Raw genomic sequence first — 15,009 nt, 5'->3', positions numbered from 1 at the left:
ACGTCAATGACTGTAAGACAGACTTAACCACTTGAACGTCACGCATATCATGTACACGTCTTCCCATCTCGTAAACACAAACGTGACCCCATTTGAAGGCACCAGTTGAAACAGGAAATACAAAAAGTTTACCTTACAGGAAGTAAACTTGGACCAAAGCTGTTGCCCTAGCAACATAATGACAATGAAAAGGTCTAGTATATAACAAAAGTCTAATAACAAAGTCTATACCATAGATATAAAACAGACATTTACATTGGCATTCTGTTGCTAGGGCAACAGCTTTGGTCCAAGTTTACTTCCAGTCAGCTACTAATTGAAACAGGAAATACAAAAGGTGTAGATGACAGGAAGTAATCGTGGACCAAAGCTGTTGCCGTAGTAACATAATGCCAATGAAAAGGTCTACAGTAGGCCTGCAACAAAAATCTGATAACAACCGTCTGTTGACTGTTTCAACGGAATGGCGTTGCTAGGCAACAGCTTGGGTTTATTATTATTCACTTCCTGTCAGCTGATGTCATTCACATTCACGGTAACAGGAAATAAACACATTTGAACTGTGAAATGTCAACATTATAAAAAAAGAAAACTATGGACCAGCAAAGATATATTTATTTTAATATTAGTTTTATTTTTACACCAATTTTGGCTATAGACTTATGTATATATACAGTATATACGTATATATAAGTATATATATATATATATATGTACATATATGTATATATATACATATATACTGTATATATATATATATATACATACATATATATATATACACATTTATATATACATATATATACACATATATATACATATGTATATATATATACAGACACACACACATATATATATATATGCATATATATATATATATATATGTTTATATATGTGTATATTAGTCACACCCCTCTCTCTCCTCCTCTCAGGAAACACCCAGAGATCAGAACTACAGAAACAAGCAGAAATGAAACTTAACTTTCTTCAGCCCTCCTTCCTGCTCTCAGACATGGCGGAGCCTCGTATGAGACTGAACCTCCATGTCTGTCGGATCTGTGTTCAGCTCCTCAGAGATCCTGCGACTCTTCCCTGCGGACACAACTTCTGCCTGCAGTGCATCCAGGACCACCTGGACCGGGACCAGAGGAAGAACCGGACCTGCAGCTGTCCTCAGTGTGGACACAAGTTTCCCTCCAGACCTCAGCCGATCAAAAACACAACTCTGGAGGGTGATGCTGCTGCTGCTGCTGCGTCCATGCAGGCCCTGAAGAGACCGGCACTATGGAGCTGTAGACCAGGACCAGGAGGACCGTCATCAGGAGGACGCAGTCTGTGTGAGAGACACGGCATGCCGCTGGACATCTACTGCTGCACCGACCAGCAGATCATCTGTGCGGGCTGTGATTCAACCGAGCACACCGGACACACCATTGGGTCTGTGAAGGAGGAGCGGAGGAGGAAACAGGTAAAACACACACTAACACATCAAGAATAGTGAAAAACACACACAAAAACATCAAGAATAGTGAAAAACACACACAAAAACATCAAGAATAGTGAAAAACACACACAAAAACATCAAGAATAGAGCAAAACACACACTAACACATCAAGAATAGTGAAAAACAAACACTAACACATCAAGAATAGAGCAAAACACACACTAACACATCAAGAATAGAGCAAAACACACACAAAAACATCAAGAATAGAGCAAAACACACACAAAAACATCAAGAATAGAGCAAAACACACACTAAAACATCAAGAATAGTTCAAATATCCGTCTCAGACAGGAACTCTTGGAGGTACTTTCATCAAAGTTGGCACAAACATCCACTTTAACCAGTGGGCAACTCTGAAAAGTGAAGCTATAATCAAGGCCTATGGAAAGGAGGCTGGGTCTTGGGGTATTCAAATATTCAAATTCAAGTAAGCTTTATTGGCATGAATGTTCAGGTTACATAATTGCCAAAGCTAAATTACATATTAATGAATAATTACATTTCACAAAAAATAATCACAATCGCAATATACCAAATATATTTGAAATATACATTCTTTTACAGATGTAATCAATCAGAAACATGTTCAGAGCTTGTGTCACCTCTTATTCTACGGCAACAGTCAACATATTCTGCAGCTAATATTGCACACTGATTTTTGCAACTAACACAAAAACATCAAGAATATATATCTCAGACATGAAGGCTTGGAGGTACTTTCGTCAAAGTTGACACAAACATTCACTTTAAAGGCCGTGTGAAGGAAATTTAGAGTTTTGTTTCTAAACACATTATTATGGAAGTTTTTATTGGACTTTATTAATGTAACCGACAGAAGACATTCAACAAATGTGTACCATGATCTGCAAATATTTCACTATCCACAAACATGTATTTTTGTATTTGTGTTGTGTAAAGTCACATCCACAATGTCACATGGCCCACAAATGCACAGGAAGCGATCTTCAAATGCGAAATAGATGCACAAATATGTAGATATCACTTTACATGTAAACCTTAAAATACGTATTTACAGAATAAGTTATGAGTATTTTCAAATCGCCCTGTATTTAAGGCCACCAAACGACGACCAGGTCAGTCGTCGGTCAGCAGGCACAAAAAGGATGCCATATTGACAAGCCTTATCATACCAACACCAGTTTCATAAAACTAAACAAATAATGTGTATTTCTGTCCAACACACACTGAAGGAGGAGCTGAAGAACATGCAAACAAAAACCAAGCAGATTCTCCAGAAACAAGAAAAGAAATGTGAGAACATGGGGAAGACTCTGGAGCAGATTCAGGTGAGGAGAACATGTGATGTCACACTGTACGTACTCTGTATGGATAGATACAGGACTGCTCTGATCCCACACACTGGTGTATAAAACAGGAGGAGGCGAGGGAAACTCAGGACTACTGTGAAAGCATCCTGGCCGGCATCGTCGACTCCCTCCAGAGACATTACATGTCAGTGAGGGAGCTGATCAGAGGTCAGGAGGAGGAGGCAGCAGCTCCGGTTCAGATGTCCCTACAGACCCTGCAGGTGAAGATGGAGGAAATGAGGAAGAGAGACGCTGAGCTGGATCATTTGGCGCAGACTGACGACGACGTCCATTTCTTGCAGGTACTGTGATCACATCTTTGGAAACTAATTACCTGAATCTGTATAGTAGATGATGCTCCGATCCTCTCTCTTCACAGAAATGGACGCCTCTGTGGCACCTCTGTGAAGACGATCATCTCCCTCCTCTCGTTGAGGTCTCAGAGGGTCCACTTCTCCCCTTTGAGTTCACAAAGAGAGCCGTCGATCAGATCGGGAAGCAACTGCAGGAATTATGTGACAAAGAATTTGCCTCAATCTCTCAAACTGGTATGTGTCTTTATGCATCTTTTAATATCAATCTGATTTTATATATATATTTCACATTTCAGACTAGTGGAAAGAAAACATCCAAAATACACATTTAGGTGTTTATTTCAATACCATGTCTATTTGCGCCTGTAGATTTCTCCTAAATTCACCGAAAGTTATCATTAGATAATGTCTCATTTGCATATTCAAAGATAACATTTCAGAAAACTTGTAATATAAAAAGAATTGTGTTAATGTGAGTAATCTCCACTTCAGTAGCAGTTGCATTCATCAAACTTCCCAGTTTCATTCCTATAGCTGTTGACAGTATTTTCTGATTTACGGAGTGATAAAACAAACATTCCCTCTGTAAAAACTTTGACTCTAATATGTCAACAAAATGAAACAAGAATTTTGAACCTGGCTTTATCCAATGTTCAGATTTCTGTTCTGGACATTTATGCAAATTAACACATATTTCATGAGATAATTAATCATTTGCATATTTAAGCATATTTTATCACGGCATGCAGATAGTTTTGTTTTTCCAGGGTTTGAGACTGTCACAGTTTTTATTGAAACTACTATCCCATTCCCCTCTAGTGTATTGTGGTGGAATCTCAAAACCTGGACAAGTAAAATCATAATTATGAGCTGAATTTACTTTTTGTTGTTGTTGTTTTTTTTGTAATTTGGTTGAAATGACCCTTTATGGTGTAGACTTTTAATGTGGCAGAAAGTCCAATGTTTTAGAGAGGTGTTATTGATAACATTAAATGTCATGGTGTGATAGAAATCTTGTGAGCAATTAATTGGAGACTCAAGAAGCAACCTGACAGCCAAGAATGTCTTAAGCTGGAGGTTTATTGCAGCTTGAATTCAAGGAGAACCGGGCGACAGCAGTACAAGTGATAAGCAGGTAGTTACAAGTGTGCCGCCACATCAATTCTGAAGGACGCAGCTGGTCAGAGGGATATTTAACTTGCGCGCTGCACAGAAACAGGATAACCCAAATACTGTCTCATCTCTGCAAAACAACATATGTGCCAGATCGTATGTACGTAAAAGTGTGTAGGGGAGAGTGGGGTAAGATGAGCCAGTGGGTGAGTTGACCCACCCCCTGTATCCAGGCAACTGTGCATATGTTTTGTCATGTGACCATAAATTCAGGAAGTACCCATCATTTCTATCTTGCTGTGATGAAGTGAAGCACATGGGAGAAGTGGTAAGTACTCTTTTACACCAAAACCTTTTTTTTTCCATCAAAGTAAATTTTCTGCATGTCTGGAATAATGACTGTTAGTTCAAAGCAAATTTATCCAGGTCTAAAAAAATACATTATACTTGTTGGTGATTTACTAACGTATAAAATCATGTGAATCACTTCGCTAAAGATTAGCCTGAATTGAGAAGCTAGGCCATTTTTTTCCAAAATGGTAGCTATGGGGCAACTGGCTCAACTTACCCCACCATAAGGTATTTAAGTTCAGTTAAGTCTCTGAAGTATAAAAGGGTATTACAGTTGAGTGTTACACAACTTGACTTGATGGAGAGAGCAGCCGCTGATGTCAAGGGTGGAAAATTCATCAGATCAGTGGCAGAAGACAGAAATATTGACAGGTCAACACTGCAGAGGTACATAAAAAAGAAGGGAGATAAAGGAAGTAAAAACAGTTGGTTACAGTGGAACAGCAGAGGCAAAGAAGGTCTTCACAGAGGAGGTAGAGAAGGAGCTTGCAGACCATATCAAGTCTTTTCCATGGCCTTACTCCAAAGAAATGCTGTGAACTAGCAATGGAATTGGCAGAAAGAAATAACATCCCTGTCCCCAAGAACTGGAAAGAGAAGGGTTTAACAGGTATACCTAGGTTGTGCAGCAAATTATATCACTCAGTAGGTTAGTACAGACAAACTTATCTTATGTAGTACAGTGACATGATAAAATTAATAATAGCCCACTTTTCTTAGGTCGAGATTGGTTCTCCTGCCGTATGCCTGAAGCGACATCTTTGGAAAGGGCTACAGCCTTCAATAAGACTACAGTCGGGGAGTTCTTTGACAATCTGACTAAAGTGATGGACAGGTGACAGAATTCATTGCATTAATAACTATGACAACTACATACAACAGTTAAGTACACTTACAACAAACTGGCAAGAGTTTACTAGGGTATCTACAAAGTATAAAGACCGTTTACTTACTATATAAGGTTTAACTATTCTGATTCTCATCATTGTTTCCTTTTTGTTTTACAGGCATAAATTCCCCCCAAACATGATTTATAATGTCGATGAAACAGGTGTGACTACGGTGCAGACACCAAAGCAGGTAGTGGCAGAAAAAGGAAAGAAGCAAGTGGGCGCCATCACGTCTGCTGAAAGAGGAGAGCTTGTTACTGTGGTCTGTGCAGTCAGTGCAACTGGGAATGCAGTCCCTCCCATGTTTATCTTCCCAAGGGTTAGATACAAAGACCACTTCATTACAGGAGCACCTCCAGGATCAATTGGTACCTCCACCAGATCTGGCTGGATCAATGAAGACACCTTTGTTGAGTTCCTTGAACATCTGATTGACCACATCAAGTGCTCCACTGAGCAGCCGGTGCTGCTAATCCTTGATAACCATGAGGCCCACGTTTCACTGAGGGCACTGGATATAGCAAAAAGAAAGGGTATTGTTATGCTCACAATTCCACCCCACACATCCCATCGCCTGCAACCTTTAGACCAGACTGTTTATGGTCCATTTAAGACCTATTACAACAGAGCTCTTGATGGTTGGATGAGATCCAACCCAGGCAAAACAGCCAGCATATATGAAATCCCTGGCTGTGTGAATGAGGCGTTCATGTCAGCAATGATGCCACGGAACATCTGTTCCGGATTCAGGTCCACAGGGATTTTCCCTTTCAACAGAGATATTTTCTCTGATGCCGAGTTTGAGCCATCCATGGTGTCTGACAGGCCCAACCCTGAGCTGCAGCCTGCAGCTCCAGATGATGCATCAACCTCCATCCCTGCTGAGCTGACCAGACCATGCCTCACACATGCATTTGCTTCACCAAGTGACACAGATTCACACCCCAACCACACTGGATATGTGTCTCCTACTGAAATTCTACCCTTACCCAAAATTCAGCAGCCCAGGAGACGATCAAACCGAAAGCGTGTGAAGACAAGAATCCTGACCGATATACCTGAAAAGCAGGCAATTGAAAGGGCTCATGAAGAGCGGAAAAATAAACAGAGAGGGAAAAAGGAAAGTACCATCCAAGAACGAGGAAAGCTGAAGAGGAAAAAAAACAAACAAACCAATTGTTCAATTTGTTCAACCAACAAACCAATCACAGCGTACAGCAATTCTGAGGAGAGTGATGTTCCCATCCCATTTGATGACACTTCTGAGCATGAGAGTGAATCAGACATCCCCGATCTGTTAGTTGGTGACTTCGTCATAGTAAACTTTGCATCCAAAGGCAGGAGCTACCTTTACATTGGCTTGGTTGAGAGCCTGGAGGGCAACGAAGTGAGTGCAAGATTTCTCAGAAGAATCCGGGGGAGCACTGGACGTGAGAAGCCCACCTTTGCATTCATGGAAAAGGATGAGGCATCTTTTCCACTGAGTGATGTGCTGACGAAGCTACCTCAACCTCAAAAGGCTGGAGGAACTGCAAGGAGGGAGCAACAGTTCATATTCCCCTGCAACCTTGACGACTGTCATATTGAATGAGTGTTTTGATTGTTCAATGGTCTTGAAACTCACAGGTGGTTTGTTCTCACAAGTTCATAACTGTGAAACTATTTGTTAACGCACTTATGCTGAGGTTTAAACTTAAAAACTCAGATGTTCAGTTTTACCACACGATGGCTCAACTTACCCCTTACCTGGGGCAAGTTGAGCCACAGGTGTATGAATAAAGGTTCATGTTTTCATTGTACTTCTGTCTCATTTTTCCAAACCTCGAGGATAGCATAAGGACAGAGATACAGATAGGCTGCTATCAGCGGCCTTGGACCCGTCAGACCTGAAGCAGAAGGTGTCAAAGCAAAGTGTTTCAGATCTTGGGCCAAAGATGTCTGGAAACCTTGATCAACTTTTCTATAAAAATCAATGTTAAGGATGTCAAAAAAGTCAACACAGGATACTCAAATAACTCTCTGGAGATGGTTCAAGTCTGGTGCAAAAAGCAGAGTTTTTATTGTGTTCTATTGAGACAGCAACACAACCAAAACCCGAGCCTGGTTCGGAGCAGACTAGAAAACAGGGTTCTGGAGCACAACTTTGAGGAACGTGGCCCTCCTTTTTGAGCATAATCCAAAGTCGTGTCGGTTCTACTGGTGTCAGGTGTTATGAGGTCATAGCTCTTAAACTCAAGTGACGATCGGTCACCTTAATTGCCTCCGTTATCTTCGGGATGTTAAAGTGTCTGTTTTTTAAAATAACTGTTACCTGATGTCTGTCACCTGACTAACCGGCTCCTGATGTCTGGTACCCGATGTCTAGTACCCGATGTCTGGTACCCGATGTCTGGTACCTGACGTCTGTACATTTGACTATCAGCTGGGTTTCAACAAGGTCTCTATTCATTCCACAGTCTGCTGAGAAAAGCTTGCAGTCTTATCAAATTATACTGTAGCTCATTCAAATCACCTCGGGATGGGAAGGATGAGGTCAGGGTCCTGGGGACAAAAGAAAATGTGCAAGAAACTTGAATAAATACAGTTGCTTGAAGGAGATGTTTTTACAGTTTTTACAATATAAAATAGAAACACTATGCATGTACATTTTATGACCACCGCTTGAGGATAGAGAGACGTACCTTTCTGTCTGTATCAGTCCTGCTCCCAAATGCAGAACTGAGACCTCTTTCATATGAACTGACAATGTGAATGCAAAAAGAAGCGAGTCCCTTTTCTGTTGGTCCCCTTTTTCGTCCACTGAGGACTGAGTTTGGTTCATTTAAAAAGGACTATATGTGAAAACACCCTTACTGACGCTCTAAATGGTCTCATAGGTCTCTCTGGAGTCAACAACGCTGAACAGGACGAGGAGCCTAAAACCAGAGCAGAGTTCCTGCAGTGTGAGTCTATCTTCTTATCAGCTCTTTGGTCTACACACCTTAACCTCACATGTTGACAGTGGTGGAAAGTAACTAAGTACATTTACTCAAGTACTGTACTTAAGTACAATTTTCAGGTACTTGTACTTTACTTGAGTGTTTGTAGTTTATATTCCTTTATACTTCTACTCCACTACATTTCAGAGGGAAATATAATGTATTCACTACATTTATGACAGCTGTAGTTACTTTGCAGTTTAAGATTTAACCTAAAAAAACACACAACAAGCTCATAGAATACAACATATTGTTAAAGATGAAACCAGTAGTTCCCAAGTTTTTTGTTTTTTAATCCTACAAAAGAAGTTTCCCTTCTCATTTACATATCATGAAAACAACAAACAATAGAGCCAGTGTTTGGTTTGTCCACTACTGTAGAAACGTGGCGGCCGGCCGCCAAGTGATTATACACTAAAGAAAACATACTTATTAAAATGATATTCCATTTCTGCCAATTCTCAAAGTGCTAATTGTATCTTCACGTTTTTCTTCATCTCAGATGCATGTTGCCTCAGCCTGGACCCAACCACAGCTCACGAAGACCTGTTGATTTCTGCAGGAGACAAAGAAGTGAGGCTGAGCCCTATCAAGTGTAAAACCCCGGCTGTTCGTTACCCGGAGAGGTTCAGCCACCGACGGCAGCTGCTGTGCAGGGAGGGACTGCAGGCCGAGCGCTGCTACTATGAGATAGAGGTGGAAGGAGACAAGGCTGAGATCGCCCTCGCCTACAAAGGAATAGACAGAAGATCTCGCACTAAACTCTCAGCTTTTGGGGGCAATGCAAATTCCTGGAGCCTTGATCGCTCCACAAGCTACTCCGTGAGCCACAGAGCTGACAGCATCCAGCTCACAACGTACCCGTGTAATCACAGGCTCGGCATTTATCTGAAGTGTAAAGAGGGAACTCTGTCGTTCTACGAGGTGTCAGACAGTATGACGTTTCTTTACAAGGTGGAAGCTGAATTCACAGAGCCTCTGTATCCGGGCTTCTGGCTCGGAGACAAATGTTGCATCAGGATCTGTGATTTGAGACCAGACCGACTGTGAACTACCTGAGAGGTTCGTAGATTGGACCATTTGGATTGTTTTCTGAAGCTTCGTTCTCTTCTACGTGTGGAGTTGCCAAATATAAAGTAGCCACAAAAAATGGATTATACAGTAGATCCTTTTGAGCCCTCTGGAGCCACATTATTGTTATAATGAAATGGATATCTTAACCGTCCTCATACAAAATCTCTTCGTGCTTTTTTATTGTGAAATAACTGAAATGAATTTAAACTATATCTCAGTTTTAAGGGGGCCCCTCTTGGATTACCTCAAGGACCTCTGCAGGTACCTGGACCACATTTTGAAGAACCAGCTTTTTCTCGATACAAAATAAACACAAACACAGTATTTTCTTACATCTAGTACACCTTTTTTAATTTTTAAAAACATATTATTTTCATGTAATAGTCTGCCTTCTGTTTTTTATGTTACTATAATACTTCATGTTTTTTAAAACTCATAAAAACGGTTACAAACTGAAACTACACGTGCAGGTGTTTTTATTCTGAAAACAATCAGTAACTACAGAAGATAACATGTGTAACTAATTATTATCTGTCTTTATTCTATTCTGTATTATTTTAAGAAACAGGAATTTAGTTAATAGATATATAGAAAGAGTTGTTAAACAAGAGCTTGCAGCCACGCTCGCTCATATGACTATGCTAACAATACAATACTGACTACACACAGAACACAGCAGGGGATGGGGATGGAACATCAATGGATGTGTTTAGAGCAGCTAGTTTACAATACACAAAGCCCTGTGAAAACAGATCTACACCATAGACTGTAGATGGACGACATGACAGCTCAACAAAATTGAAGCCACAACATCTCAATCGCCCCCTGGTGGCTGGCTGCAGTATAGCTCATAAACTCCGCCCCCTCCATGTTAGTGGATGGGACATGGGCCAAACTAAAAAGTCAAAGTACACGTCAAATCAAATTTTCCAAAAGATGGTTTCTGTCATTTTAGGTAGTTCTCATCACGTTGATGTATGTTCAAGTGTTAATTTTTCTGATAAGTTTGGTTTTAATTAGTTATCTGATGCTATAAAAAAGGTTGAGACGTCATGATTGACAGCTGCTCTGAGTGAAGTAGTCGCACAGCTGGAGGCTCAGGAAATGTACGAGAGAGATGTAACTTTAACTTTCCATAACCGTTACGAGTCTTTGTGATGGAACATTTAATCATAAATGTCAATTTGATCATAAATGTAGTTATAAAGATATTAGTTGTTGTGTCTTTCTAGCCAAACAGCTAGCGTGGTGCTAACGTAGCAGCTAGGAGGCTCACGCTAACAAGCTGTGGCCGTGCTCAGCTCATGAGTGGCTCGGGCGGGTGTGTGGGCGGGACTTCGATACCGCAGCTCCAGCCCCCCCGATCACTACTGCGCAGACTCTCAAGATGGCAGCTCCTGTGTCCGGGATATTTAGGCTTCACCTTTTTGTTTTTTTTCCTGCTTTCAAAACTTCCTTTATTTACAACAAATATTTTGGCTTCACTTTTGTACAGTGAGAGAAATTGGAGACTCGTCGTCCATCTATACAGTATATACAGTCTATGGTTTAGTAACATTCCTGACGATATCACATTCCCAATGTACACTTATAAATTCATTTTTTCACTTTGACTCAAATTCAAACCAGGAAAAATAATAATCCAGAAATCCGACAGCAGCTTGTTAACTCTTTATTATTAATATTTTTGGTGATGTTCACAATTTTTTACAATAATTGTCAGTATCATACAATCTTAACATGACTGAGGAAAGAGAGAGAAAGAAGCTGTAAAGGGACATTTATAAACGTGTCTCCCGTACAGACAGTGCTTGAAACGTGTGCTCAGTAAGGCCCTGCACCAACAGGTAATAAGAAGGAATCTACACACCTATATATAGTTCACACACACACGCACGCGCACACACACGTATTATATTTACAAACGCACACACACACTTCAGCACTTGTAAGGAAGAGTCGTAACATCCCTTTGGCTGTAAGGGGCAGCTCTAATCATTGCTATTAACACTAATGTGTCAATCTTATATTATTCTGCAGTTTAATAACTTCGTATTGCTTTTACACTATGAGGACAACAAAATAAACGCTAACTTTTTTTTGCAGTCCCAGTGAAAAAAAGTGCATTAATCACATTCATTATTACTTTATGTTGCATTTACTGCTAAAACAGTTACTTTTTAAGACATACTTCACACGGATAAAATCTATCTTCAGAATAGCTCGATTACACAAGATTATTTACAGAGTTGAACAACAGAGAGATCTCTACACTCTCAGCAGGAAGTGTCTGACTCACACTGACTAAAACAAGACGAGAGATGAAACAAGACTTTAAGTTTAGAGCCACACTAGCGGTCCTGCTAGACAGCGACGCTCTTAACACAGAAAACAAAATTGTTTCGAATTTTGGAGACCGTGTTATTACATACAATTAATGGAAAGATGTGAGCAGGTAAATTTGAACTGCAAAAAAACACTCCAACATTCAATTTTGTGTATGCAAATTTGTGAATATTTGCTTCATGTTCAGTCTGAATGCGCTCCGTCTGATTTGGCACATCAGACTCAGCTGTAGTTAGGCGCAGCTGTGCTTTTTGCCGCGTTCATGTCATATAATTTAGACCGTAATAACAAGCAACTTGGTTGGAAAACAATGTTAATGTCATTCTCTGAGTTGTAATTGCAAGTCTGGGAATATGTCCTTTTCCCAGCAGCCATTGTGATCCGTCCTAGCAGGGTAAATTATTGTTAATATAGGTAATTGTAGGTAATCATGGTCCCACAGTATTTTGTGTGCCACAGCCGTTCCAGTGAGCCAGCATTCAATACCCGGTCCCTGGCACACCTTAGTGGGTCGGGGCCATAATTAATGTTATTTATAACACCTGTGTTTACCCCGCTAGGACATGTCACAATGGCTGCTGTGAAAAGGGCGCATAGTGATGGCAGCAAGCCACGCTGGCAGTTATATCTAAATCAAATCCAATATTAACATCACTAGAATATATTCAGCTGACTTAAAAGGAGCTATAGGCCCACACTGTTTGTGTCTGATTTGACTTGTTAATTAACCTCTCCAAATACGCAACACTGTTAAAGAAGCTAATTTAGGATGCTTAAATGACTATAAGGCAAATAGTTGGGTTACCAACACAAGTCTGACTAACGGTAGGTTTTCCTTTTTCTTCATATTCTGATGAAATTGTGTGAATTTGAACTGAAAGCTTGTTAGCATCTGAACATGCATGCTAGCAACTATTGGATGTATTAGCATGGTGATACTGATATAGTTTACTAGCTAACATTTAAAATGTTAGGTTAGTTAGTATCATAATAATTGTGTCACGCTAAAGGTAGCATGATAACATGCTGATGTTTAGCATATCATTTTCATGTCAGCACGTTAGTGTGATTTCATAATTAGCAGGACAACCTGCTTACAGGTTGGCCTGTTAGCATGCTGTCTTAGCATTCATCTCAAGTAGCTGAAGGGCAGACTGGAATTATTTTGAGTTTGAGTTTAGGACGGAGTATTAGGACCACATTGAGGGAAAAGAAATCGGAGATTTCGAGAATAAAGTCCTAATATTCCGAGAAAAAAGTCGTATGTTAATGAGAATAAAGTCATACTATTTCAAGAAAAAAAAGTCGGTAATATAACAAGAATAAAGTCATAACTTTACGAGAAAAAAAGTAATTTCCTCCTCCACAAAAGAGGCATTTCCATCAGGTCCGTGTGGTTGTTTCTTCGGAATAAACACAGTTTCTTGCACAATCTTTTCAAGGTCCCGATACTTATGATAATGTGGTGCTGATGTGCCCAAATATTTAGTATTTCATTATTTGTGAAACATATAAAGTATAACTTCACAAGATGCTCCCAATTCTCATTTTCACACAGGCTGCTCTATTTCCCCTCTAAAATAACATGTCAAATTACTACTTTATGATATTTTGACTTTATACTTATAATATTAAAAAAAAAATTCTCTTTAACTTATGACTTTATTCCGATAAAATTACGATTTTCTTTCTCGTAAACTTATGCTTTATTCTCATAATATTATGACTTTATTCTCATAAGACTACGACTTTTTCTAATAAACCTATGACTTTATTCTGATAATATTACGAATTGTTTTTCTCGTAAACTTCTGACTTTGTTCTCATAATAATATGACTTTATTCTCGAAATCTCAGATTTATTTTTTTTCCTCAATGTGGCCCTAATATTCTGAACTGAAGTGTTGGACAAGAGGAAAGTTTGACCTGCTAGATGGTGTTATGGTAAACGGAGGTGGTGCTAGTGTGGCTGAAAACCATAGCAGACCAGTACAGCTACAGTGTGGGGACAGGTGAGTAGACATCACCAGGTGCAGCCAGAAGAACACACAGAGAACCAGCTGCTGCCCAAACAAGACTACATACACATCACCTCCACATCCCAGCAGCGTTTTCACACGTCCCACAACAAGAATTAGCTACACAAACTACAAAATAGATACGTCTTTAGATATACAATTTAAATAAGCATCACAGAAGATGAAAATATATCTATATATACTGGTCACTTTTAAAAGATAAATCTTTGTTGTTCATCACACCTACATACAATGCAAATATACAGGAATATAAATATAGTCCATTTAATCCTTAACACCATGGCTTTGAATACTGTGATAGAAAAATAAATAAAGGTATCCTCTTCCATGTGACAGGAACTTGAATGTGCTCAGGTTGAACTTGTAGACAGTTTTGTAGACAACTATTCACTAAAATGAATCCGTTCAACCAGAAGTCAGAGATCTTCATCACAAAGGAACCGTGTGGTGTTTGTCTGTTTCAATAACACTTCATGAGGTTTATTACTCCACACAGATACAGAAACAGTGTGCATTTGAGCATATGTGTGCATGTATGTTTTGTTTGTGCATGAATATACAGTATGTGCAAGGCTTACAGAAGTTCATACTATCTGATGAGTTTAATATTTCATTATTTGGATTTCGTTCGTTAATCGTTTGGTCCATTGCTGATTTTTCTATTTCATATTCATTATGTTTTTGGTCCATAGTGAACATAGTTTGTGCTCCAATCTAAATACATATTGCTTATTCATTGTGTGGCAGCAATTATTTTAATTAGTTAGTGAGTTAGTAATTCACTTGTGCACAATAATTGTGTAAAATCTCTTTTGTGCTTTCATAGCATTGTCACTGCATTAAGCGAGGACATTTGTTTCAAATTCACATAAACAAGCTGTCACTGAAGAATACGAGTGCCTTTGTGTTTCAGTCTTATGTGCTCTTTGTAGTTCACTTTCAACAACTAAATATGAAGATTTCAAGTGTTTTATTGTCGACTTTTTTACTCTTTGGTGGAGAAACTGAAATGAGGGATTTTCACAAGCTATAATGTGTGTGTAACGCGGACGATGAGACTGAAATCAT

At 39.5% G+C, this 15,009-nt stretch overlaps 2 protein-coding genes across 2 annotated transcripts; both read left to right on the top strand.

The window, feature by feature from the left end:
- Positions 1–912: 912 nt before the first annotated feature.
- LOC141767507 (tripartite motif-containing protein 16-like protein) lies at positions 913–10,014 on the top strand. The gene is made up of 6 exons (XM_074634874.1): positions 913–1,468; positions 2,720–2,815; positions 2,905–3,138; positions 3,216–3,384; positions 8,381–8,446; positions 8,985–10,014. Exons 1-6 carry the CDS (start codon positions 971–973, stop codon positions 9,530–9,532), a joined length of 1,611 nt encoding a protein of 536 aa, XP_074490975.1. The 5' UTR covers positions 913–970; the 3' UTR covers positions 9,533–10,014.
- Positions 3,440–7,303, top strand: LOC141767499 (uncharacterized). The gene is made up of 3 exons (XM_074634861.1): positions 3,440–5,224; positions 5,335–5,449; positions 5,622–7,303. Exons 1-3 carry the CDS (start codon positions 5,161–5,163, stop codon positions 7,093–7,095), a joined length of 1,653 nt encoding a protein of 550 aa, XP_074490962.1. The 5' UTR covers positions 3,440–5,160; the 3' UTR covers positions 7,096–7,303.
- Positions 10,015–15,009: the final 4,995 nt, after the last annotated feature.

Source organism: Sebastes fasciatus, chromosome 1 (genome assembly GCF_043250625.1).
Source record: "Sebastes fasciatus isolate fSebFas1 chromosome 1, fSebFas1.pri, whole genome shotgun sequence".
Taxonomy (NCBI): Eukaryota; Metazoa; Chordata; class Actinopteri; order Perciformes; family Sebastidae; genus Sebastes; species Sebastes fasciatus.
The sequence above is the reverse complement of the archived record's forward strand: the minus strand, read 5'-3'. Positions and strand labels throughout refer to the sequence as shown.